This window comes from Myotis nattereri, assembly GCF_964212035.1.
Source record: "Myotis nattereri genome assembly, chromosome: 4".
Classification (NCBI taxonomy): domain Eukaryota; kingdom Metazoa; phylum Chordata; class Mammalia; order Chiroptera; family Vespertilionidae; genus Myotis; species Myotis nattereri.
The window spans coordinates 71,186,695-71,212,068 of record NC_138079.1 but is presented as its reverse complement, the minus strand read 5'-3'; the positions used below and the strand labels follow the sequence as shown (position 1 = coordinate 71,212,068).

General features: G+C 39.3%; 1 protein-coding gene across 1 annotated transcript in view; it reads right to left on the bottom strand.

Annotated features, from left to right (window-relative positions):
• HSD17B4 (hydroxysteroid 17-beta dehydrogenase 4) overlaps positions 1–25,374 on the bottom strand; it is a 79,139-nt gene that overhangs the window by 14,964 nt on the left and 38,801 nt on the right. Inside the window, exons 12-22 of the mRNA XM_081090420.1 lie at positions 25,095–25,201; positions 23,401–23,637; positions 20,321–20,372; positions 17,801–17,872; positions 12,994–13,097; positions 10,682–10,747; positions 8,627–8,696; positions 7,920–8,026; positions 6,873–6,959; positions 2,149–2,235; positions 880–1,018 (exon numbers count right to left, since the gene is read on the bottom strand). Of these exons, the coding sequence (XP_080946546.1) occupies positions 880–1,018; positions 2,149–2,235; positions 6,873–6,959; positions 7,920–8,026; positions 8,627–8,696; positions 10,682–10,747; positions 12,994–13,097; positions 17,801–17,872; positions 20,321–20,372; positions 23,401–23,637; positions 25,095–25,201 (1,128 nt within the window). The remainder of the gene's footprint in view (positions 1–879; positions 1,019–2,148; positions 2,236–6,872; positions 6,960–7,919; positions 8,027–8,626; positions 8,697–10,681; positions 10,748–12,993; positions 13,098–17,800; positions 17,873–20,320; positions 20,373–23,400; positions 23,638–25,094; positions 25,202–25,374) is intronic.

Genomic DNA, 25,374 nt, shown 5'->3' with positions numbered 1-25,374 from the left:
TACAGTGTTAATCTATGGAGTTATTTAGAAAAATATTAGACACTTTAAAATTTGGGGGACCAAGAACATATTACATTTTTGGCTTCCTTTATACCCCTTCTGGATTAACGGCCTATAAGTACAAACGTCTTCCAGAAGAACAAACATTAAAACATTAACTGTGGGTAGTAGAATTATACATCATTATTTTCTTTCTATATCAAACATTATACAATGAACATACATTGCCTAAAAGAAACAGCAACTGTTTCATTAAAAAGAAACGTGCTTATAATGAACCAAAATTAATTAAATAAAAGTTCAAAATGTTTTTTAGGAATATGTAATAGATTATTTCAAAAGTTTCAGTTGATTTAGAGATGCAGTTTAATTTTTTGGTCTAAATGAGCATTTATAGTGATCTTCAGTTGTAATGAGAAATAATCTGATTTTCAAGGCATTTAAATAGGCACCTTTAAATTACAGTCTGATAATTAAGGTAATAATCCAAATTACTAATGTTTTGGGATGAAAAAAACAATTTTAAAATTGTCAAAATATGACAAAAATATCTCATTTGACCTGACAAACTTGCTTAAATGTTTAAGAGAAATTTGAAGATTAGTCAGAGAAGCAAACTGCTAAGATGACTGTTTAAAAGTAGTAATACCGGATGTTACAATAGAATATTTAAAACAGGTATTTTCATTTTAATTGATTCCCTACATCTCCAAATAACAAGTCTTTGGGTAACATGAAGCCTATTGTTTCCATTAAAAATAACTGACCTAAGAAGGTAGAATTTACCTACTTTCAAAGAGACAGGCTTTAACTATAACGAGGATACTTTATTTACTAAGCATTACTTTAAAATATTTTAAGGTCAGGAATATAACTTACTCCACTTGGCTGCAACACTCCCATCTTTAGTGATGTGCCACTCAAATACAGCATTTACTTTCTTCACCACCTCGTGCCCAACATCCTTAAGACGACGGCCTATTTCCTCAAATACCAAGCTACTCTGAAGCTCCTCACCCTAGGAAAAAGAAAATTTAATTTTAAAAGTTATGTAAAAATGAGTCAAGGAGAAAAAGCATTACAAAATATATGTGCATTAAGGTGATTTTTCCAAAATCTACACCTACATAAGGCAGCTTAGTATGTTTTTTCTTTTTACTCCAGACTTCTTTCACACTTTCCTTATATTCAATCATTTCATCCAGAAATTCAGCCCTCTTAATAAGAGGCTTTTACTTTTATCAGAATTCAGAAATAATAGTTGAAAAGTAAATTAGGAAGTAGACAACCTATATCTTAATTAACTTTAACAGGAAGATACAGGGCAAATCAACTTCTGTGGTCTTATTTCTTTATTTATAAAATGGGATTAAATTATATGAAAACTGAATTTCTAGCTCTAAAACTTCATAAATTTTTTATCTTAGAGTTTTCTTGAGAGAGATTCATTTTCACTCATTTAAGATCATAAGGTAAAGGTATGAAAACACTGACATTACAAAATTAGTATTCTGGAGACAGAGAACATAAACATTTTTATTAAAAGTCTCAGCATGCTAACAGAGAATAACAAAAATGTTTTGCCCTGGCTGGTGTGGCTCGGTTGCTTGGAGTGTCATTCTGTACACAGAAAGGTCGCAGGTTTGATTCCAGGCTCGTGCCTAGGTTTAAGGTTCAATCCCCAGTCAGAGCATGTATGGTAGGCAACCATTCAATGTTTCTCTCTCACATAAAAAATGTTTTAATAAATAATACCATTGTTTTTATATTTGTATAAAAGCTTTATACAAACCTTTGTATCAAGAAAAGTTTCAGGATATTTAACTTTTTCACTTATTTTTCTCCAAAATATTGTTTGCTTGCCATTTCTCATTAAACAATTGATTTAGGCACTCTAAAACTAGAAAATTAATTATTTTATCTTGAAAGATACCCCAGTATCCCCTCCAAAGAATTTTTTTTAAATGTACTTGTTGTCAAAATATTCTTTTTATTCTAAGCAGTTTTGAATCGATGTCTTTTAGTTCAATAATTAAGAATCTTTCACAACTCTTAATTTTCAAAAGTAGGCTGAACATTCTTAAATAATTCAACAGAAATTCATTCAGAAATTAGGAGGTGGCTTGGATACCAATTTTCATAACCTACCTCAGAAGGTGTCTTAGCTAAAACATCAGATGTTGGCACAAGATCCACATATGCATTTGAAATGACGATGTTTCCAGTTTCTTGGGCCTTATAAGGGGTACAAAAAGGAAAAATAAACCCGTTCACTCTGATAATTCCAATGCAAACATTTCATGTGAAATATAAAGTTATTTAAAGGAAATTTACTCTTTTCCCCTCATATAAAAAAGAAAATAATCCAAATTAAATGATAAGTTCATAAATTAAATGTCAAGATGAATAAATATGAAGACTTACTGATTTATTAATACTACTGTTATTAATCTAACTGTAAAATCAACTGGAACCCTTTTAAAAATATGTTTGAGTAGGTCCCATCTCCAAAAATTCCAATTTAAATAATCTGGGGTGCAGCCTGGGCACTGGTACTTGGGGGACTTTTAAAAACACACAATTGTGTGTCTAATGGAAACCAAAATGAGAATTACTGAACTGTTGAAAGGCAGAAGGCATGGCACAATATCCACATGAGGTAGAGGTAATCAAAGTATATTTCTGTTAATACTGGTCTTTTAAAGTATTCTACTTCTTATTTCAAATAGGAAGTATACATAGCACAAACTAAATGGTTAAGTAGCCTTTTATCAAAATATTCATTCCAGGAACTCAAATTCTAATTCTTAATACTTTATATAAAATTATTTCAATGGCTGTTCTTTCATAAAATTATGGAACTGCTAGAAATGTATAGAAAAGTATCTAAAAATTAAGGTAGCATTTATCAAAACTGATTTTTAACTATCAAGATCATTATTCTTTGACTACTTCATAAAAAAAGATCTTTCAAATTTGTTCATTTTATTTCAAATTATATCAGCGAAAGGGTATGGAAAAAGACAATTTATAAACAAAATACACTTTAGTAAATTACTTTCTGGTAACCAAGCCAAGCATATCATTTGGAACATTAGTTTAAGATGTTTCTTAAAATACAATAGGAAGGAAAGAAAAAAGGGAGGGGGGGAGAGAGGGAGGGAGGGAGGAAGGGACGGAGGAATAATTCTTATATATAACTAGTAGAAAAAGAGCACATCTAATCACTGTATATTAGAGATAATGGTATAGCCTGCTTATAGGAACTCAATAACTGGAAGCTGTTACTATTATTAGTGGTGGTATTTAAGCTACTCAACACAAGTCATCTATGCAATATTGGTACATGACCAGGCCAAAAAGTATCAGCCGGTCAACTGTGTTAACAAAAATGACCTTTAAAACACTTGTAAGTAAAAGGAAGGTTGCATGTCCTTTTAGTATTTTACTGGGGCACTGCTTAACAGCCTCATCCCAAAATTACTTAACTCTATAGGGAAATACACTTTTATTTGTCTTGTTATTTATAATTAGTCTGACCCGTGACATAAAGTGTTACTTTGTGGACTTCTGTGTGATTAAGATACATGTGATTTTTGTCCAGTAGAAACCATAACCATAAAGGATATGGTTTTACTAGAGGCCTGGTGCACGACACTCGTGCACTCGGCGGGGAGGGTTTCCTCAGCCCAACCTGCGCCCTTTGGCAGTCCTGGAGCCCTCAAGGGATGTCTGGCTGATGGCTTAGACCAGTGGTAGGCAAACTGCAGCTCGCGAGCCACATGCGGTTCTTTGGCCCCTTAAGTGTGGCTCTTCCACAAAATACCACGTGCAGGCACGCATGTACAGTGCGATTGAAACTTCATGGCCCATGCGCAGAAGTTGGTATTTTGTGGAAGAGCCACACTCAAGGGGCCAAAGAGCTGCATGTGGCTTGCAAGCCACAGTTTGCCGACCACTGGCTTAGACCCACTCCCTGCCTAAGCTATCAGTTGGACATCCTTAGCGATGCAGCCCAGCTTGTGGCTGAGCGGCGCTTCCCCTGTGAGAGCGCACTGATCACCAGGGGCCACCTCCTGCATTGAGCGTCTGCCCCCTGGTGGTCAGTGCACATCATAGCAACCAGTTGTTCCACCGTTCTGTTGATTTGCATATTACCGTTTTATTATATACTAGAGGCCCGCTGCATGAAATTCGTACAAGAGTAGGCCTTCCTTCTCCTGGCTGCTGGCACCAACTTCCCTCTGGCACCCCGGACCCGGGCTTCCCTCCAGCACTTGGAACCCAGGCTTCCCTCTGGCCACCGGCAGGTACCTGGGACCCGAGCTTTCCTTGTAGCCCCAACTTCACCCGGAAGGACGTCTGGTCTAATTAGCATATTATGCTTTTATTATTATAGAGGATTATTCTTTAGTACATTAACTAGTTTTTTCTCTAAATCAGTAAAATTATTTTAGAATGCATTTCCTATTGGACAACACAATGTTGTTCTAATTCGGTTTTGAACCAGTTTTATCATTTTGCTTATTAGTTCCCTCATTAAGAAATTAAATACATTTATGTTATGTTTTCATTTAAATCTCTCTGAGAGCCACGTCTTTAATTTTTTGAAGATTACAATTTTACAACCTAACTGTTTGAGCCAAAAAGATAGGGTTGGTTGCATTTTCAGAACAGCTTTGTCACTGCTACACATACAGGAACCAGTTATCCTATCTAATAAAAGAGAAACATGGTAATTAGCATACGACCGCTAACCTTCCCACTGGCTAATCAGGGCGATATGAAAATTAACTGCAGGCCAAGATGGCGGCCGGAAGCCAGGCAGCTTGAAACTAACATGAGGCTTGCTTGCTTCAGTGGCGGAGGAAACAAACGTTCCCCGCCTGCCTTGCCGACCTCTGAGCTTGCAGTTTGAAACATAGTTACAAATATAGAAGCTAAATAAAACTCCAGAAACCTGCTTTCAGCGAGCCGGGATCTCAGAGCTGGAGTTGATACAGTGTTTCAATTATAGAACACAAATAAACCAGATACCTGCTTTCAGCAGCAGAGGTCTCAGAGCTGGAGCCAGAGCTAAAGCTGGCCCAGAATAAAAAAAAAAAAGAAAAAAAGGAGCAGTTGGGAGCTTCAGTCACCTGTCAGCCTGAAAACAGCCCTCAGCCCCTCACCCAGACTGGCCAGGCACCCCAGTGGGGACCCCCACCCTGAAGGGTGTGTGACCACCTGCAAACAGCCATCATCCCCTCACCCAGGCTTGCCAGGCAGCCCAGTGGGGACCCCCAACCTGAAGGGTGTGTGGCCAGCTGCAAACAGCCATCATTCCCTCACCCAGACAGACCAGGCACCCCAGTGGGGACCCCGACCCTGAAGGGTGTATGACCAGCTGCAAACAGCCATCATCCCCTCATCCAGGCTGGCCAGGCACCCCAGTGGGGACCCCCACCCTGATCCGGGACACCCTTCAGGGCAAACCAGCCGGCCCCCACCCGTGCACCAGGCCTCTATCCTATATAGTAAAAGGGTAATATGCCTCCCAGCACAGGGATAAGCAGAGCCGGGAGGCCTCCCGGCACCAGGATCAGCATGACAGGGGGCAGTGCCCAAACCCCCTGATCGCCCTGCAGCTCTGTGTGTGACAGGGGGCGGGGCCACAACCTCCCTATCCACCCTGCTCTGTTCATGACAGGGGAAGGCGCCCCAACCCCCTCATCAGCCCTGATCTGTGCCTGATAGGGGGGAGCTCCCCAACCCCCTGATTGGCCCTGCTCTGTGTGTGACAGGGTGCAGTGCCCCAACCCCCCCACGGGCCCTGCTCTGTGTGTGACAGGGTGCGGCGCCCCAACCCTCCCCCCCCCCCACGGGCCCTGCTCTGTGTGTGATGGGGTAGAGCCATAACCTCCCCGTCGGCCCTGCCCTGAGTGTGACAGTGGCGGTGCCCCAACCCCCTGATCGGCCCTGCTCTGTGTGTGACAGGGGGCGGTGCCCAACTCCCCTATCGGCCCTACTCTGTGAGTGACAGGGGGGAGCTCCCCAACCCTGATTGGCCCTGCTCTGTGCGTGACAGGGGGTGGCACCGCAACCTCCCCATCGACCCTGTGTTGGGTGTGACAGGGGGTGGTGTCCCAAGCCCCGAATCGGCCCTACCCTGAGCGTGACTGGGGGTGGCATCGCAACCTCTCGATCCGCCCTGCTCTGTGCATGACAGGGGGCGGTGCCCCAACTCCCCAAACGGCCCTGCTCTGACCCGACCAAGGGCTGCACCTAGGGATTGGGCCTGCCCTCTGCCACCCGGAAGCAGGCCTAAGCCAGCAGGTCATTATCTCCCGAGGGGTCCCAGACTGCGAGTGGGCACAGGCCGGGCTGAAGGGATCCCCACGCCCCCCGAGTGCACAAATTTTTGTGCACCGGGCCTCTAGTCTATATATATAAAAGCCCAGCGCCCGGAATGGCGGCACAACCAGAACAACCGGAAAAATAGGTGGCTATGACGCGCATGCAGCAGTCAACCAGCCTGATCCAGGCCCCGATTGGCCCCCAACACCCCGACTGGGGTTGGGGCTGGCCAGCCAACAGCCCACGGCCCCACCCCTCTGCCAGCCCAGCCCAATGGGTCCCCATTGGGGCTGGCTGGCCATACCACACCCGTGCACGAATTTGTGCACCAGACCTCTAGTTAAAAATAAAACAAAATAAAAAACAAGGTACATAGGCATCTTATTTCTAAATAAAAGTTACCACTGATTATACAAAGATTTTATAGGTTTTTGTCTCTTTTTTTTGTTTTGGTAATAACCCAAAAAAAAAAAAAAAGTTAATACGGAACAAAATTATAGGACAGAGTGAAGAGGGTACAAAAACAATATTCATACCTTGGTTTGGAAATGAATTCTATTTCCTTCCTTCCACATCTCAGTTTTTAGAGTTTGTCCTGGATATACTGGTTTTGCAAAACGAGCCTTCAAAAAAATGAGTTTTGGGGTTGAAAATGTTTCAAAATGCAACTTTTCTACTTGTGAGAAAAAATTGTGAGGGAAGTCAAAGAGCATACAAGGAAGAAAAGACAGGTTTTAAATATAGTTAATTTTATAAAGCAATAAAAATAATATGATAAAATAAGTAGAGAAAGAATATAGTTAATATAAGCCAATTCTTTGTGTTTCAAAGTACAGAGTCAATAAATAGTGTTTAATCCTGGCAAACCAAGAAACAGAAACATAATTATATTAAGTAGTTCTATGTAGATAACCACTAAAACTGTTAAAATAAAATCAAAAGCATGAGAATGACCAGTACTATCAAAGGCAAGGCATCAAAAAATGCATTTTCACTGCTACATGGAACACAAGCTGATAAAAGCTTTGGGAGCTATTTTATACTGTACTACACTTTTTTAAAAGTGTATCCTTTGACTTACACTTATGCAAAGATATTGTTCAGAGATAGTTTTCTTTGTAATTTATAATGGATGAAAACTTGAAACCACTTAAAAGTACAAAAACTAAATGCTACCATCATATTGATGTAGGTGTATGTTTATTAGAGTTCAAATGCAGCCATTTAACATTTTCAATTAAATTAATGTCAAATTACAAAACAGTGAAAAAAAATTTTAAAGTGAATCTCAAGTTTTTCTTAAAGCATATATGCTAATATATGTATGCAAATTATTTTATAAAACAATCTGATTAATATGTTAAAATTATAACTGTATATGATACCCTTACATGAAAAATGTGTAATAGAGGTAGTTTTAGCTACAAAGAGAAAACGTGTTAACTGCCAAGTCAATGTAATAAAAATGTTTATTACTTCAGTACAGTACTTATTTTTTAAAAAGTCTCTAAAACTTGTTTTTTTCTCTAAAAATGAAAAAAAAACATAACTAATGTTCAAATTATGCAATAATATGCGTGTACCTTAATTGCCTTAAATCTTGACACGTCACTGTCTGCAAACTGCTGCAAAACATGCCTGGCAGAAAATCCAAATGTACATAATCCATGTAATATGGGCTTGTTGAAACCTAAAAAGAGAGTTTAGCTAGATATGTACACATTTCATGTTTAAAAACCAAGAATAATTTAGGATTTCAAAAATATAATCTTCAAACTACATTAGAATGAATTATACCTTCTATTTTAAGCAACATGGAAAATATTCTGTAAATAATACCTCCTGGATGAAAATTGTGAAATAAATAAAAAAATGAGGAATGTTAGAGATACAGGAACACAACGCATTGTTTTGTTCAGCTTGGTTATAACCACGAAATCATCCATGATGATTTCAATATCCATGTATATAGATAATCTTTCCCTAAACCTTTCAGTTTCTTGCTCTCTCCTCCAATGACCTTGACCTTAATGATAACTCAGACACTAACTCACATGGTCCTATCCTAGACCTTGCACTAGCAGGAGCTCCCTTCCACCATAATCCCAATTTCAAGTACACCATTTTCGGAACACTATTCCTACCTTTCAATATCCTTTGCATAAAAGTATTATGAGAGGGCTATTTTTAAAATGTTACTTAAACTACAAGTCATAGTAGCAATGTCTTTAAGTCTTATTTAGATAACTGAGCTAGTATTTTTTCATTGGCACGTATTTTAGCAACTTACCTGCTAAACCAGCAAAGTTAGGATCAATATGTAATGGATTCCAGTCACCACTGAGGCGGTACAGAGCAGCCTGTGCAGAGAAGAATTGAAAATTTAACTAGTTTCCAGTGCTTTCTTAGAACACATTAAAAGAAAAACAGGAAATAGGGCTGGTTATTGTATATGAAATGCATTATAATGCACCTAATTGAAGCTTTGATTAAAATATAACTATTTCTAGCCCAAGCTGGTTTGGCTCAGTGGATAGAGCATCGGCCTGTGGACTGAAGGGTCCCAGGTTCAATTCCAGTCAAGGGCACATGCCCAGGTTGCGGGCTCAATCGCCAGCAGGGGGTGTACAAGAGGCAGCCAATCAATGATTCTCTCTCATCACTGATGTTTCTATCACTCTCTCCCTCTCCCTTCCTCTCTGAAATCAATAAAAATATATTTTTTAAAAAAACAAATAACTATTTCTAACAAAAAAAATTAATTCTACAGCAAATTTTTGTAACACCTGACATTGAAATCAGTTGAGAAGGATTGTCAAATAATAAGAAGGGGTGCCAAGAACTATATCTATAACACTGTTTACCACTACTTAAGAAGAAATTCACAAAAAGAAATCCATCAATCTACTCTCATTAAAACACAATAAAGATAAGGTAAATGTTTACAGCCTTTTCTAACAAAGCAAAATGTATGCCAACCTTCTAAATAGAATGTTTTAAATCAAATGCAAAATGGTCAGGAATCTCTGACAAATGATGAGAGCTCATTATTTATACAAAAAATATTTGTCAACTTAATATTTGTCATGCAGCAAAATAGCCAACGCTGCTAAAAGCTAACAAAAAGTTCTACTTGTCTGAAAAAGTAAAAGAAGAAAAATTCCTCTACTGTGTGTAGAAATTCAAGCCTTGGAAACTATTTAGTTTTTCTTATCTAAAGCAGATACATTTTATTATTTCAGTAACCCAAGAATAATAAAAGAGCATTTGTGGTTTTTCTGCACTGTGAAACCTTAAAGCTTTTTCTGTTCTTTAGTGCCCTAAAAAAATTGATTTCACTATGAAGCTTTAATTGAACATTCTTAAGAAATTGATTAGAAACAGACATTACAGAAACATTTAAAGGCAAAAACTAATTTGAAGAAAAAAAATATTGTTCTCTCCATCATCCGATTATATAGTGCAGAAAAAAAAATACAATTATGTACTAACCTTAATTCTTTCTGGCACATGAAATTGTATTTCTATCTGCCAGAAAACATAAATCCTGAAGAAGTGCTCATATCCAGTATATCAAAATTAGCATAAAAAAGTAGTGAACTTTATAAATAATTTGCTATCATTACATGCTCATTCACAGCATAACTTCGGAGCTTTGCCTATTCTATTGTATCTCTGCATGGTTAGTCTCTGGGCCACTACAGAGAAGAATCTTCAGGTCTCCCAAAAACAAAGTTGTTTTTCTCCTCTTTGTGGCTACTTTTTGTTTCTTAAATAAATCTTTACATGCTCATAGAATTTGTTACCTGATAAGGCATTTTATATCCACCATCAGAGAACAAATTATTTATGTCAAACAAAAGAGATTAAATCACCTACCCCTTCTAAGATGCTTTATTTTGCCTGTCTGCTAAAGTTAGAATAATATAATCTGATTCCAACCGATGCAGCTCAGCTTCCCTTCCCAAAGGAGAAAAGGATGACTAAAATTTGCCTTTTTATTCTTTCTATCCTGTCCTCTAAAGCTCTTACGAAATTCTTCACTAGTAAGCATGGCAGTCTTCCTAAGGCAAGCGCTCCATCGCCAACAAAGCAAGATGCTCTTTGAAGAGACTAAGGAAAAGCCATTTAATATTATATTTTGATACCTAGTAAAGAAAAAATTGGTAAGTAAAAATTTAGAAAGAATGAATTCTAACCACACAAGTATTTTATATATTTTTTATTATGTTGAAGGACACAGGCACTACTTTTAGGCTCAGAAAATTATAAGGTGTCAAGAGTTATAAATTAAAAAGTGTCAGCAGTCAGGTGGATTTAACACTTTAAAAAAATACAATCTTACCTGATTAAGTGAGGTGGTGTCTGTAAGTACAGCATCAGGATGTCTATTAGGTATGGCTACAGCTTCCTGAAATAAAGAAAAATATTGTATGTTAAATACCAACAAAGTAACTTTTATTCTCTTAACCCAAACTGGTATTTGATAACCAACTATGTTTTAATATAATAAAATCTGCAAGTTGGATAACAAGTTTTTTTTTTAATACTTTATGTTCAGGAGATAATGTTTAAAATTTCATGACTGCTAGCTTCCTCTACATTATGATTTCCCTGTTTAATGAAAGGAGTTATATAACCAGATCCATTCTCTAGACCACAGAGAAGAAAAAGGTAAAGATTGTTTTCCAAATGCAAAAGATGAGGATAGATATAAAAATTAGACAATTCACATCTAAATTGATTTAATCTTTAAATGCACTTTACTAAGGGTATAGATCTCTTTGCATTTATAGCCTATTTGGAGTTGGTTGAACTTCTTGGACGTGTAGATTGTTTTTCATCAAAGGCATTATTCCTTCAATTATCTTTTTCTGCTTCTTTCCCTCCTCTCACTCTGCTCCTCCCACTACTTGACCGTATTCCATGTTTCTCTGAGGCTTTTCATTCTTTTTTTCCCTTCACCTTTTTTCTGTTCTTCTGACACATACTCATAGATAGGTGGAATAGATAGATCTTCAACCTTTTTGATTCTTTCTTTTGCCAGTTCAAATCTACTGTTGAGCCCCTCTAGTAAATTCCTCATCGCAATTATTGTACTTTCAGCTGCTGAACTTCTATTTGGTTCTTTTTTTATATATTTTCTATTTATTGACTCTTCTCTACTTGATGAATCATGTCATCATACATTACTTCTACTAGCAGGGTTTACTTTAGTTCTCTGAATATATAATAGCTGCTCTGAAGTCTCTATCTGTTATTAAATCCTCTCATAGGTGATTTCTGTTGCCAGTTTTATTTTGCTTTGTTTTTCTTATCCATGGGTCATACTCTCCTGTCACTTTCATGTCCTATTTTTCTGCTGATAACTGGACATTTTAGATTACGTATTGTAGTAACTCTGGATACTAATCACCCTCCCCTTCACAGCTTGTTATTATTAACGTGTTAATTATTTAATGACTTGGCTAAATTATTTTAGTTAAGTCTATTTCTCCCAGAGTGTGCAGCCCTGATGTTGCTCCTCAGAGGGTGCAGCTTGCCCTGGGGTGACAGTGGTTTTAGTAGGGCTCTCTATGCTAAACTGTCTGCCTCTTTTGGAATCACACCCAGCTGATGGGCTCCACTGGCTGCTAAATGACTGCTCTATTATTTTCAACAATGCTTTGGGGCACAAATTGCTCCAAGGTCTGATCCAATTACAGTCAGGCATCTTTACAGGGGTAGTTAGTCTTTGGGGCCAGTCTTAGAGATGTGAACCCATGAGGACTCCACTAAGCTGTCTCATTCTGTGGTTCTCTCTAGTACTCTTCCACTAGGGCAGAGGGATCTGGGTCTTGGCTGCACCTGCCTGAAGTGAAGCTTCTACCACACTGAACCAGGGAGAGAAAGGAAGGAGAGAATCATGGCTCAAATGCCACATTCTCACTGTTCTTACCAAGATAGAGATTTTGAATAGATATTTCTTCATTTGCTAATTCCCTTAAAAAAATTCCCAGAAACTTTAAACTTTCTTTTTTTTTTTACATAATTTTAACCAGTTATGATTGTTTCACTGGGGAAAGGGTTAAAGGAACTCGCACACCATCATTCCAGAAGTAGTCTGTCAATGTTGCTTTAATAATACTTTATCTACTCCAGAAGAATTTACAGTATAACTTTATTACTTCACATAAATTAGAAGTCTAGGTTAAATTAGTATGAAATACAAGTTCTAAAACATTTTAGAATAAATATGTTTTTAAATAGAATTTGAGAACTACAGAATAACTAGAATTGTCTTATATAGGAGAAATGCTAAAGCCATTTAATGAATGAATATTTTAATTTCCACAAGAGTCTCTTGTATGTGTTAAGCTTTTCTAAAGACTTTTGGGTGCTACAAAGTTTGTATAAGAAAGTAAAAGCATACCCATAATTATCTCAGGTACATTATACTTATCTCAGCCAGACTTTGCTATATGTAACGTATATTATATATTAAACTATACAAACATAAACAGCATTTCAAATCCAAGGAACATATTCTGATTCAAAGAAGTGTGGATTACTGAGCCTCTACTACATGAAATTACACACGTGGTAAAATGGTAAATTTAAGATACAGATCAGGATCCTTAACTACACATATACTTTACTTATAAAGTCATAGTCTACCTTGACTTTATCTGAAGTCCGTTTTCCACCAATGCCTCCAGAGCCAACAAGGAATAGGGAGAACTGATTATAACATATAAGTTCCTTCCCAGAATAAGAATAGACTGAAAAGTAAATGAAAAAAATGTTTTAAGTTGTCAAAAGACATAACTAATTAATCAATATATGATCAACAATTCCTTTAAAAGTTAAAAAACAAAATCCAATTACTGAAAGTTTTTATAATTTAAAGATGTCTAAGCTTGGTTACGAGCCATTCATTTTAATTCACCAGTTTCTGGAAGACAGACAGAAGAGGATGTTCACCAACCCTTACTTGACTATAAAATAGTAGATTCTCTCCCCTCTTTCTAAACCTTCCCAACTTTCATATTTAATTCTCTCCACCTCAAACATTTCAAGCAATCCCTCTATAAAGCGCAGGTAACCTCACACTCAAACTTTCACACATTCTGCCAAAGCACTCAAAAAGAGCCTGAAATGTAAAAGAGGAAATAAGTGAGACTGAAAGTATAAGCTTCTGGAGGGAGGGATCATGGTTATTTTGCTCATCAGCATAGTCCCAGCAATTAGAATAGTACCTGGGACCAAAAGAGGCACCTGATAATGTTTATTAAATTAATTAACGATTCAATGACTAAATGACAAGTGAGCAAGTTAGTAAACAGGTAAGCAAGTAATAAATGAATGTAAGACAGCTGTCCCTCTTTCTACTGACTCATTTCCTAGTGAGAGTTTAACTATTATCTGTGTTTCCAGCTCTAGAAAACTAGGAACATGATTTTGACCTGCATTAAAGAAAAAATCCAATTATAACAAAAAATAAAAAGGTCATAGTAATTTGTATTTAAAATAAAAATTTTTGTTTATTAAATAAGAAACTGGATATTCTATTTCATTTATACTTATCTACAAATTCTAATACATTATTACATATTACCAAGCTATAGTTAAATAAATGGAGTCAGTCAAGAGAAAACAGTAACAATTAAAGCTAAGGTTACTGCAGAATTTTTGTGGTATTACATTTGGTAGGATGGCGAGAAGACTAAAAGATAACTGGGGGAATTACAGCCAAATACTGGCCAACATCTGGAATGACAATAAAATATGAAAATCTAAAAAAGAGAAATAGAGGAAGAAAGAGAGGAAGGGGAAAAGGAAAGATAATCAACATATGATGATATACTGAGTTGACAAAAACAATGTAGTAGAGTATTTAAGAGCATCAAAATGTTCTCAATATATTATTAAGTAAAAACAAGGCTAGTCCAAAACAGCAAATACAGTATAACCTCCTATGTGTTTAGAACAAAAATGGTACCGCCTATATTCCAAATATCAGATAATATTAAACTTTCTGCTGTCCTTTATTCCCAAAAATTTTTGACAATAAATATTTATTTTGTTCTTAAACTTTAAAATAAATAAATTTTAAGCAGTGTTATCTGTAGCTTATGTTTAATTATTCGTATTTCAACATTTATTAAACTACTATAATCTTTTTTCCACTGCAAATAAGATGTGGCTATAATGTTTAAACCACATTATGAGTTCAATAGGCTTGAAAGTGCAAGTTTAGGGACCAAACCCTATTTAGAAGAGTGATCCAGGGGTCAAATATGTTCCAAGTTCCAAAGAGCTAACAAAGAAAACAATTTCTACAATATCGCCTAATTACCAACGGAGGGCTGTGTATGGATTCCTTCCTGTCCAAAACTAACTCCAGCAAGTATAATTCTCCTTATGTTCTCCAAACCAGCCACAGTTCTCCCGTGCTTTGTTTGTATCATCTCAAATCCCCTGAAGGGGCCTGCTCTCCCTACCCTTATCCTAATCTACTCCTTCTTACCCTCCTTCCTTATTTTCTAAAACAGCTTCTTACTAATCACTTTTATGGTGAAGTAGTATCCTATCTAATAAAAGAGAAAAATGGTAATTGGTGTACGACCGCTACCCTTCCCATTGGCTAATCAGGGAGATATGCATATTAACTGCCAGCCAAAATGGCAGCCGGTAGCCAGGCAGCTTGAAACTAACATGAGACTTGCTTGCTTCAGTGACGGAGGACTGCAACGTTCCCCGCCTGCCTTGCCGGCCTCTGAGCTGGCAGTTTGAAACATAGTTACAAAAATAGAAGCTAAATAAAACCCCAGAAACCTGCTTTCAACGAGCTGGGATCTCAGACCTGGAGTTGATACAGAGTTTCGATTGTAGAACCTAAACAAACCAGATACCTGCTTTCAGGAGCGGAGGCCTAAGAGCTGGAGCCTCAGAGCTAAAGCTGGCTCAGAATAAAAAAGAAAAAAAAAGAAAAAAAGGAGCAGTTGGGAGCTTCAGTCCCAGCCTGAAAACAGCCCTCAGCCCCTCACCCAGACTGGCCAGGTACCCCAGTGGGGACCCCCACCCTGAAGAGTGTGTGACCAGCTGCAAACAGCCATCATCCCCTCATCCAGGCTGGCCAGGCACCCCAGTGGGGACCCCCACCCTGATCCAGGACACCCTTCAGGGCAAACCAGCCAGCCCCCACCCATGCACCAGGCCTCTATTCTATATAGTAAAAGGGTAATATGCCTCCCAGCACCGGGATCAGCGGAGCCGCGAGGTCTCCCGGCACCGGGATCAGCATGACAGGGGGCAGCACCCAAACCCCCTGATCGCCCTGCAGCTCTGTGTGTGACAGGGGGCGGGGCCACAACCTCCCTATCCACCCTGCTCTGTTCCTGACAGGGGAAGGCGCCCCAACCCCGTGATCGGCCCTGCTCTGTGCCTGATAGGGGGGAGCTCCCCAACCTCCTGATCGCCCTGCGGCTCTGTGTGTGACAGGGTGTGGCGCCCCAACCCCCCCACCCCACGGGCCCTGCTCTGTGTGTGACGGAGTAGAGCCATAACCTCCCCATCGGCCCTGAGTGTGAGAGTGGCGGCGCCCCAACCCCCTGATCGGCCCTGCTCTGTGGGTGATAGAGGGTGGCGCCCCAACCCCCCCAACCCCACGGGCCCTGCTCTGTGTGTGATGGGGTAGAGCCATAACCTCCCCATCGGCCCTGCCCTGAGTGTGACAGTGGCGGCGCCCCAACCCCCTGATCGGCCCTGCTCTGTGGGTGATAGAGGGCGGCGCCCCAACCCCCTGATCCGCCCTGCTCTGTGCGTGACGGGGGGAGCTCCCCAACCCCCTGATTGACCCTGCTCTGTGCGTGACAGGGGGGAACTCCCCAACCCCCTGATCGGCCCTGCTCTGTGCTTGACAGGGCGTGGCGCTGCAACCTCCCCATCAACCCTGCCTTGAGTGTGACAGGGGGCGGTGCCCCAACCCCCCAATCGGCCCTACCCTGAGCGTGACTGAGGGTGGCATTGCAACCTCCCAATCCGCCCTGCTCTGTGCATGACAGGGGGCAGTGCCCCAATTCCCCAATCGGCCCTGCTCTGAGCCAACCAGGGTCTGCACCTAGGGATTAGGCCTGCCCTCTGCCACCCGGGAGCAGGCCTAAGCCAGCAGGTCGTTATCTCCTGAGGGGTCCCAGACTGTGAGAGGGAACAGGCCGGGCTGAGGGACACTCCCCTTCCCCCCCGAGTGCACAAATTTTTGTGCACCAGGCCTCTAGTCCTATATAATAAAAGGCCAGCCACCATAGGCATAACAACTGGAACGACCAGAGACCAGAATGGCCCTGCCCCCAAGCAAGTGGTTAGGGCAGTCAGGCAGAGTAGTTTGGGGTGATCAGGTAGGCAGACCAGTGATTAGGGGTGATCAGGTAGGCAGACCTGTGGTTAGGGGTGATCAGGTAGGCAGACCTGTGGTTAGGGGTGATCAGGTAGGCAGACGGACCCTCACCGGGCTGGCGCCACCACCCAGCAAGCAGTTAGGAGTGATCAGGTAGGCAGGCAGGTGGTTAGGGATGATCAGGTAGGTAGATGAGCAGTTTGGGGCAATCAGGTAGGCAGATGGCCCCCAAGCAAGCAGTTAGGAGTGATCAGGCAGGCAGGCAGAGTGGTTTGGGGTGATTAGGTAGGCAGACCAGTGGTTAGGGGTGATCAGGTAGGCAGGCAAGTGGTTAGGAGTGATCAGGTAGGCAGGCAAGTGGTTAGGGGCGATCAGGTAGGCAGACAGTCCCTCACAGTGCTGGCCCCACCCCGCAGCAAAGAAAGAGGGAGGCTCAGGCCACCGGCTGCAACTCTATGGCAGGTGTGCGGCCAGCCAGTGATCGCCCTGCAGAGGGAGGCCCAGGCCCGCCAAGCTATCGCACCCCACGCCTGTTGACTGCAGAGGGAGGCCCAGGCCAGCCAAGCTATCGCACCCCATGCCTGTTGACTGCAGAGGGAGGCCCAGGCCAGCCAAGCTATCGCACCCCACGCCTGTTGACTGCAGAGGGAGGCCCAGGCCAGCCAAGCTATCGCACCCCACGCCTGTTGACTGCAGAGGGAGGCCCAGGCCAGCCAAGCTATCGCACCCCACGCCTGTTGACTGCAGAGGGAGGCCCAGGCCAGCCAAGCTATCGCACCCCACGCCTGTTGATGGCAGAGGGAGGCCACCGGTGGCAGGGGAGAGGGGCCAGTGCTGCACAGATGACAAGCAGTGGCAGGAGCAGGGGTGGGGCCAGCTGCCTGCAGCCAGGGGAAGGAAAGCCCCGATAGGCCCTATTCTCAGGCCAGGCCTAGGGACCATACCTGAGGGGTCCCAGATTGTGAGAGGGTGCAGACCAGACTGAGGGACCCACAAGTGCATGAATTTTCATGCACCAGGCCTCTAGTGTTATATATAAAACCTATCAATCTAACAATATTATTATAAAAACTGGAAATTAGTTACCATCGATAAGAATTACTAAACCGGATCCTTTATCTAGGACATCAGCAACAACTGTTTCATTCCTTAATGTTCCTAAAATGAAAAGTAAAATAAATAAATAAATAGACTGTTTTAAAGACCATAAGTAGACTGTGTTAAAAATAATAAGTTATTATATTAAGACATGAGAGAATTTAACATAATTTTCACTATTATAAGTTCAGCAAAACTAAAAATTATGATTTAAATTATTTTCATTATAATGTTAAATAATTCAACATTAGAGGCAGTCAGAACACTTGGAGTCACTAAACTTGAATCAGTAATTCTGATAAATTAGGTTTTAAGAAATAATACTTTTCAATCATTCAACAAACATTAAAGATATGAACAGTGCCATTTACAACATTCCTTCTCAAATCTCTACTCTATTGGCTTCAATGAGACTGTTTCTCTCTAATCACTCTGTACTTTTACAGACTCTTCTTTCCATCATGGCAATGTCTTGGATCATCATTGTCTGGGGGTGAACTCATCTTTTTCTCAAACCTGCTTTTCTCTTTTGTTCCCTGTGTAAATGAATGGTACTACCCACCAAGGTGCGCAAGCCAGAAACTTGAGCATCACCCCTGACTCACAGAGTCTAAGTAGTGTCTACACTTGGTATGCGGAGAATGGTAGAAGATGGATTCTACTAAAATTTTGTACTTCATCCTTAAGTCTGGGGTTTTAATAGGGAAGTTACAAACACATCTGTATTGCAGAAATAACATTACGGCTGCAATGAGGCGAATAAATCTCAAGGGAACAAGAATGGAGACAGAGAGAATACTTAAGAGAACAAGAGAAAATGGCCAGTGGTTCTCAACCTTCCTAATGCCGCGACCCTTTAATATAGTTCCTCATGTTGTGGTGACCCCCAACCATAAAATTATTTTCGTTGCTACTTCATAACTGTAATTTTGCTACTGTTATGAACTGTAATGTAAATATCTGATATGCAGGATGTATTTTCAGGGGTCGCGACCCACAGTTTGAGAACCGCTATTAAGAATAACCAAAGAAGTAGAAGTGGAGGTGGGCAGAAATAGGATTCAGATGTACCAAAGGGAGAGGACCAACGAACTTGGTAAGTGTCTGGATGTGAAAGGTGGTAAAAGAGACACCAAGGATGACATCCAGATTTCTCACTTTTCTAAATCTCTCTGACCCACCCACTTGTTTCCATCCTTCTACCACCTTAGTGCAAGCTACCATCATTTCATCTGAAGTACCACTACAGACTTTTAACGAGGTGCCTGCACATCCACTCTGACCAACTTAAAACATGCTCTGTACATGTCAGGTGATTTTTTCACAAAGTCAAATCTGACAATGTAATAAAGTGCTTTTCCCAACACCACCACTATCTCTCCCCACGAGTCCCATAAATATAAAATTGTGATAAATACAAAATTCCCTAACATGATCTGTGTGATACTATTCCCTGCCACCACCACCAGGCTCTCCGGCCACCCTGGCCTTCCTTACTCCTCCATTATCTATGCTTCTCATATTTCAAGAGCCTTTACACAGGCCCTTGGATGTCTGGAAAGCTCTTTCCTTCCTTCTTTGCCTCACTTCATACCTACCTGAAATCTTCCTTTAAAATCTCTCTTCATATCAGTTCCTTAGAGAACACTTTCATTACCAACCCAATAATGTCCAAACCTTCTATTTTAAGTTCTAATGGTATCATGTATGTTTCACCTATAATGTTTATTACAAGTAGTTACAGGTAATATAATGTAATAACAGGTGATTTTGATGTGCAGTCAGATTACAAAATTATCTAAAACCGAATACTGCGCCATACAGCAGATATTTGATAAACGCAATCACCACATACTGTGCACTACAACTGATAAAAAGGACTGTGTGAAACTTAAGCTTTACCACTAACACTGAAAAAAAGCTACTCAGCCTTAAGCAATAAGAATCTCATCATTTCTTTACTAAAATAAGAATACTGAGGAAAGAGTTAAAGTAGGATTCTAGCTACTTGTTGACTTCTACATTATACAAAGTGAAATGAACAAGTAAGATATTATTGAGAAAAATAGATGATTAAAGATACAAAAAATTCTGTATCTTTTAACATGGTTTGCTTTATGAAAATCAGCACCAATATAAATACCTGAGAAAAGAATGAAGAACCATGTTAATAGGAATCATAACTGATTGTACACAATCACCAAGTTAGAACACATGCACAAAAATGTTCCTTTCATTTGTTAATAACACATACATCAACAGAAATAAATTATTAGCATTTTGAAGTAATTTACTAAAGGAAATTATTAAAGGACAAAGTTTAAGATAATCAAAACAGGTACTAGTTAATAGCAACCTAGTCTAATCGCTGACAAGCACATAAATAACTTGTGATAAGCTTTATTTAGGTTTCTCTATGCCAATTTAACACACTGACACAGTTTGGAAGGTTAGTTAAAAAAATAAAATTATGATGTGGTTACAGGAATCAGTATAGCAAGAACTCACCTGTTCTGGGAAGTGGTTTATACAACTCCAAGTACTGCTCCCCATGAAGAATCTATGTTAGGATAAGCAAAGTTTTATTAGCAGACTTTCTTTTTCCACGGGTATTGTCTGTGGATATTACTAATCAAAAGTGACATTTCACTGTCCACATGCTCACATCACTACTTCCCCCAAATTAATTGTCTCAGTTTGGCTCCTACTTCTTAAACACATGATTCAGAAATAATCAGTCCCCCAATCTAAAAACTGTCTTTTGGAACAGAGAAGATATCTTATATTTGTGTTTTCTTGACATTCACAAATCCCTGTTGACTGATAACTATGGATTATTTGCCAGTGGAGACACTAAACTAAGCTGTACTTCCAGTGCCTGGAAGTGGGTCTCCAACACATATCTATTGAATGAAAATGAATTGGCAACTGCTAGTAATTTCAGGTCACACATACCAAATACAAACAACTCAACCAAAAGACACACATAAACCTTCAAAACTATCTATAATAATCAAAGCATAATATGCCAATTAGACCAGACATCCTTCCAGACGCCCTTCCAGACGAAGCCAGGGCTGCGAGGGAAGCCCGGGTCCCGAGTGCCAGAGGGAAGCCGGTGCCAGCAGCCGAAAGAAGGAAGGCCTACTCTTGCACGAGTTTCATGTGTCGGACCTCTAGTGTTCAAAATTAAAGTACTACCAATGCCGATATTTCCTTAGTATAATTATCTTATAAATTATCTACAAAGAGTAGATACTAAGGACACTGTAGCTTCATAGCCACTTAACCTCCAAATATATGTAGGAAAACAATAGGACAGGAAAAACAAAACCTGGCCCACATATTCCAAAGACCACATTCCACTGCCATGGGACAGCTTAATTCCCAGTCTTCCTCAGAACCCCGAAGAGGAAAAAGGGTTAGGTGGTTGGCAGTGCTGGGAGGACAAATGAAGGATGCCTTACTGTATCATAAGGCCTGGAAACTCAAGGCTGGGAAGACTGGGATTCAGATGCCAAGACAGCCCTAGCTGGTTTGGTTCAGTGGACAGAGCATCGGTCTGTGGACTGAAGAGTCCCGGGTTCAAGGGCACATACCTCAGTTGCAGGCTCCTCCTCGGCCTGGGCCCTGGTCAGGGCACGTGGAGAAGGCAACCAACCAATGTGTTTCTTTCACATCAATATTTCTCTCTTTCTCTCTCTCTTCCACTCTCTCTAAAACTCAATGGAAAAATATCCTTGGGTAAGGATTACAAAATAAAAAATAAAAAAAGAATGCCAAGACAGCTATCATTCCAGGCTACAGGTTTTGAACACCATTTCTGATTTCCAATTCCTTTCAACTCTAAGGGACAATTCTGAAACATGTTTTGTTTGCTCTTAAATTAAGCAAACAGAAGAACTGTTTGCAGCAATTACCACGGGAGAGTGACTAAAACAACAAACTGCTTGGCACACATTTCTCAACTCCCTCCCAACTTCATGAACTACTCTTAATAAAATAAGGGTATTCTCCTAAGTTCAACACAGCAATGGAATAATGGAACCTCCAGTAAATGGGTTCTCCAATCAAGGAGTTGCAGAAATGGTCTCATAGCACTGATTCAACAATTATCACTAGGCTCATTCTAAACCTTACTCCAAGGAATAAAATAAACCCCACCTCAAAAGCTTTCTCACAGTTGTTCATGCCTTCCTTTTTGAAACAATTTATTCACTTTGCTTTCCAAATACCATATTCTCCTGATATTCCTCATAACTCATACCTTACCAGCCATTCCCATGCAGTCTCTCTCACTAATTTCTCCTCGTCTTTTCAACCACTAAACACTGCAGGGTCCCTAAACTCAAGAGCTTCTCTACATATACTCACACATTAGGTAATTTCATGTCTTTAAATATCACTTAAATGCTACAAACCCCAATTAGGCCTTACCCCCAAACTCTAGATTCATATGTTCAACTGCCCACTTTTTAACTCCACCTGCATGTATGATAGGCATCTCAAATCTGTTGGAAAACAACTAATTATCCCCACCTTAAAGTAACTACATATATCTATTTTATTAGACATAGTAATGTCATATGTAATTATTATACATATTAAATATGTTGTATATAATTAATTATAAATAATATGTATACAGGGTGGGACAAAAATAGGTGTACAGTTGTAAGTGAAACAGAGCTTATTCTTATATTATTTACTAATTATTGTATTATTTTTCATATGAACAAATGTAAACCTACTTTTGCCCCACCCTGTATATTATCATCCCAGTTGTCCAGACTACAAACCTTTATCCTTGACTTCTTTTTTCCACCCTCATATCCAGCCTTTTGCTTGAATTATTATACTAGGCTCCTAACTGGTTTCCATGCTTCCATGCTTGGCTCCCATATAATTTATTCTTCACACAGTAGCGAAAATGAGCCTGTGAGTGAACACAGCCAGCTCATATCACCCCTCAGTTCAAAGCGCTACTAATGTCCCTACTCATTACTCAAGAGTATAAACTGAAATCCTTACAATGACTACAAGGTTCTCTTCTTCCACCACTGCCGCCTTCTCACTCAACAGCGACACTGGCCCCCTTGCTCACTCTACAGCTATATTGACCCCTTTGCTGTTCCAAAAATAAGCCAAGTATGCACCTGCCTCAGGGCCTTTTACACTTGTGTTTTCTGCCTCAAATACTCTTCCATGGGATAACTGCCTGGCTTGCTCCTTCCCCAATATCATCAGATAATGATGATCATATCCACTTTACAGATAAGAAAACAAGCTTTGAGAAGTTGTTTACCCTTGGTCAGACAGCAAGTAAATAGCAGAGAGAGAATTAATAATATTATGTCAAGGTTATGGGACTGAACATGACTGCTTCTTCTTTTTGTTTGCCTTTTCAACTACTAACCCTTTTCTCTGTTATTCTTAAAAAGAATATCAAAGGATATGCTAACTATCCCTGAATCAACCATTATAAACTGTTTTACTAATATACACGCACACATAAGGTATGATATTTATCAACCATATTTAAAGAAACAGAAAAAAAAAACAAAATAAAGGTTTCTTATTATGCATACCTTTGCTAAGTCAATTGAAAGCCCAGGAATCTCTACTAAGTCTCCACGCATTACAGATTTCTGAGCTATAATAACTCCAAAGGTAGGCAAACAGGAGAAGTCAGAATGTCCTTCATAAATAAACTTCAAATCCTTTGGTTCCTTGACCGATGCTCCCACTCCGAGAGCATACATAATAGTTTCCAGTTCCGTGTAGGCAGAAGAAAATGAAGGAAGCTTGTGGCCAACAGCTTCACCCTAGGGGGCAATTGTAGAAAATGATTTTTGCACTCATCTTTAAAACTTCAATTTTTCAAAACTATTCATTGCTTACATACCTACTTTTGTTTTTGGAAAGATGTGATTAAAATATTATTTTAATGAATTTAATGGAGTATTATAATTATTTCATGATATTTAATTTTTTTTTAAATAGAAACCAATTAGATAATGTGTGGAAAAGGACTGCATTTACAGGTAATTACATTTTTATTACTTGCTAACAGTTAGTATGTCTCATTTTAAATTTTCCTATTTTTGAAGCTGGAAAGCCCTGTTAACTCAGCAACTATTAGCTACCCAAAAATAAAAAATTAAATTTAAAAAGCCACATATTTATTATAAGTAAGAATAGTGAACTGCCCTATAATATCTATTACATAAAAATTTACTGTAAACAGATGAGCAAAACACTGCTTAATGCTTGTAAATTAGAATGCCTCATTATGGCTTTACGTGAAATGAGATTTTACCTGAAGTTCCTTCCTAGGAATGTACCTTATCTAAATGGATGTTGTAGTTTTCTATTTAGTGATGATATGCCTAGCTAATATGTAAAGCATATATTAGGTTATAAAAGAATGATGCCCAATTTTCAATCACTCCTTCTAAAGCAGGAGTCGCCAAACAATGCTGAGAGCTAAAAATGGTTTTTACATTTTTTCGGTGGTTAAAAAAAAAGAAAATCAAGAAGAGCATGTGTTAGAAATAGTATGTGGTCCAGAAAGTCTAAAATATTTTATTATCTGGCCCTTTACTAAAGAAGTTTGCCAACTCCTATCCTGAAGTAAAAGCACACTTATAAACTGATCATATTCTCAGCGTTAAAATTAGATGGTTAATTTTATCACTATGTCTGTCCTGAGTCACAAAACACCAAAATCACGTGTGCCAAACAATTTACTTCTTACTATTTATGCATTACAAGTTTTTTTTTTAAAGGATAAGTACAACAGATTGTAAATCTGCAAACTTCATGAGCTATAATCACAATTCTATTAGAATTTGACACAATGCGAGGCTTTTTACTTGCAGCCATGCTGAAACATTTCTAAAAATACATACATCCTATCAAAGCTTTCCCTTACAAGAAATGACTCAGAAGAGGCACTATATAAATTAGCCTTTTCTAATAAGTTAGAAAAATAGTGACTAACATAGGATTATCAATGCTTCTGGGGGGGGGGGGGGGGAAGACACCTAGTTATACTGAAGAAGAAGAAGAGAAAGTAAAGGTTACATTTAATATTTTAGCCTTGTGTTCAAATTTTATAAATATTTAGTAAATATTTTAAGGAAAGTTTTCTGGTCACTTATCTTTCCTATTAAACAACAGATGAATAGCTTGGAAAATATGTTTTGTATGAAACAAAAGAAAAAAGAGCAGGAAAAGGTCTCCCAAGAAGGCACAGCTTTAGGCATTTTTCCCCACTTACAGATCCTGAGGTGGCTTTTGATGATGCCGCATGGCTGGTATGATTTGCTGAAACTCCTCCATCTGAATCTATTTTACTTAGAACTCCGATTATACTGCCAGTTGATTCTAAAAAATAACAACAACAACAATAATGCCTTTGTTAAAGATGTGACTAAAGAAAGCTACAATGTGCTACATCAGCAACTTTAAAACTTTTTCATCTCATGGCACACAAAATCTCATTACTAAAATTCTGCGGCACACTAAAAATATACTTTTTGCCAATCTGACAAAAAAAA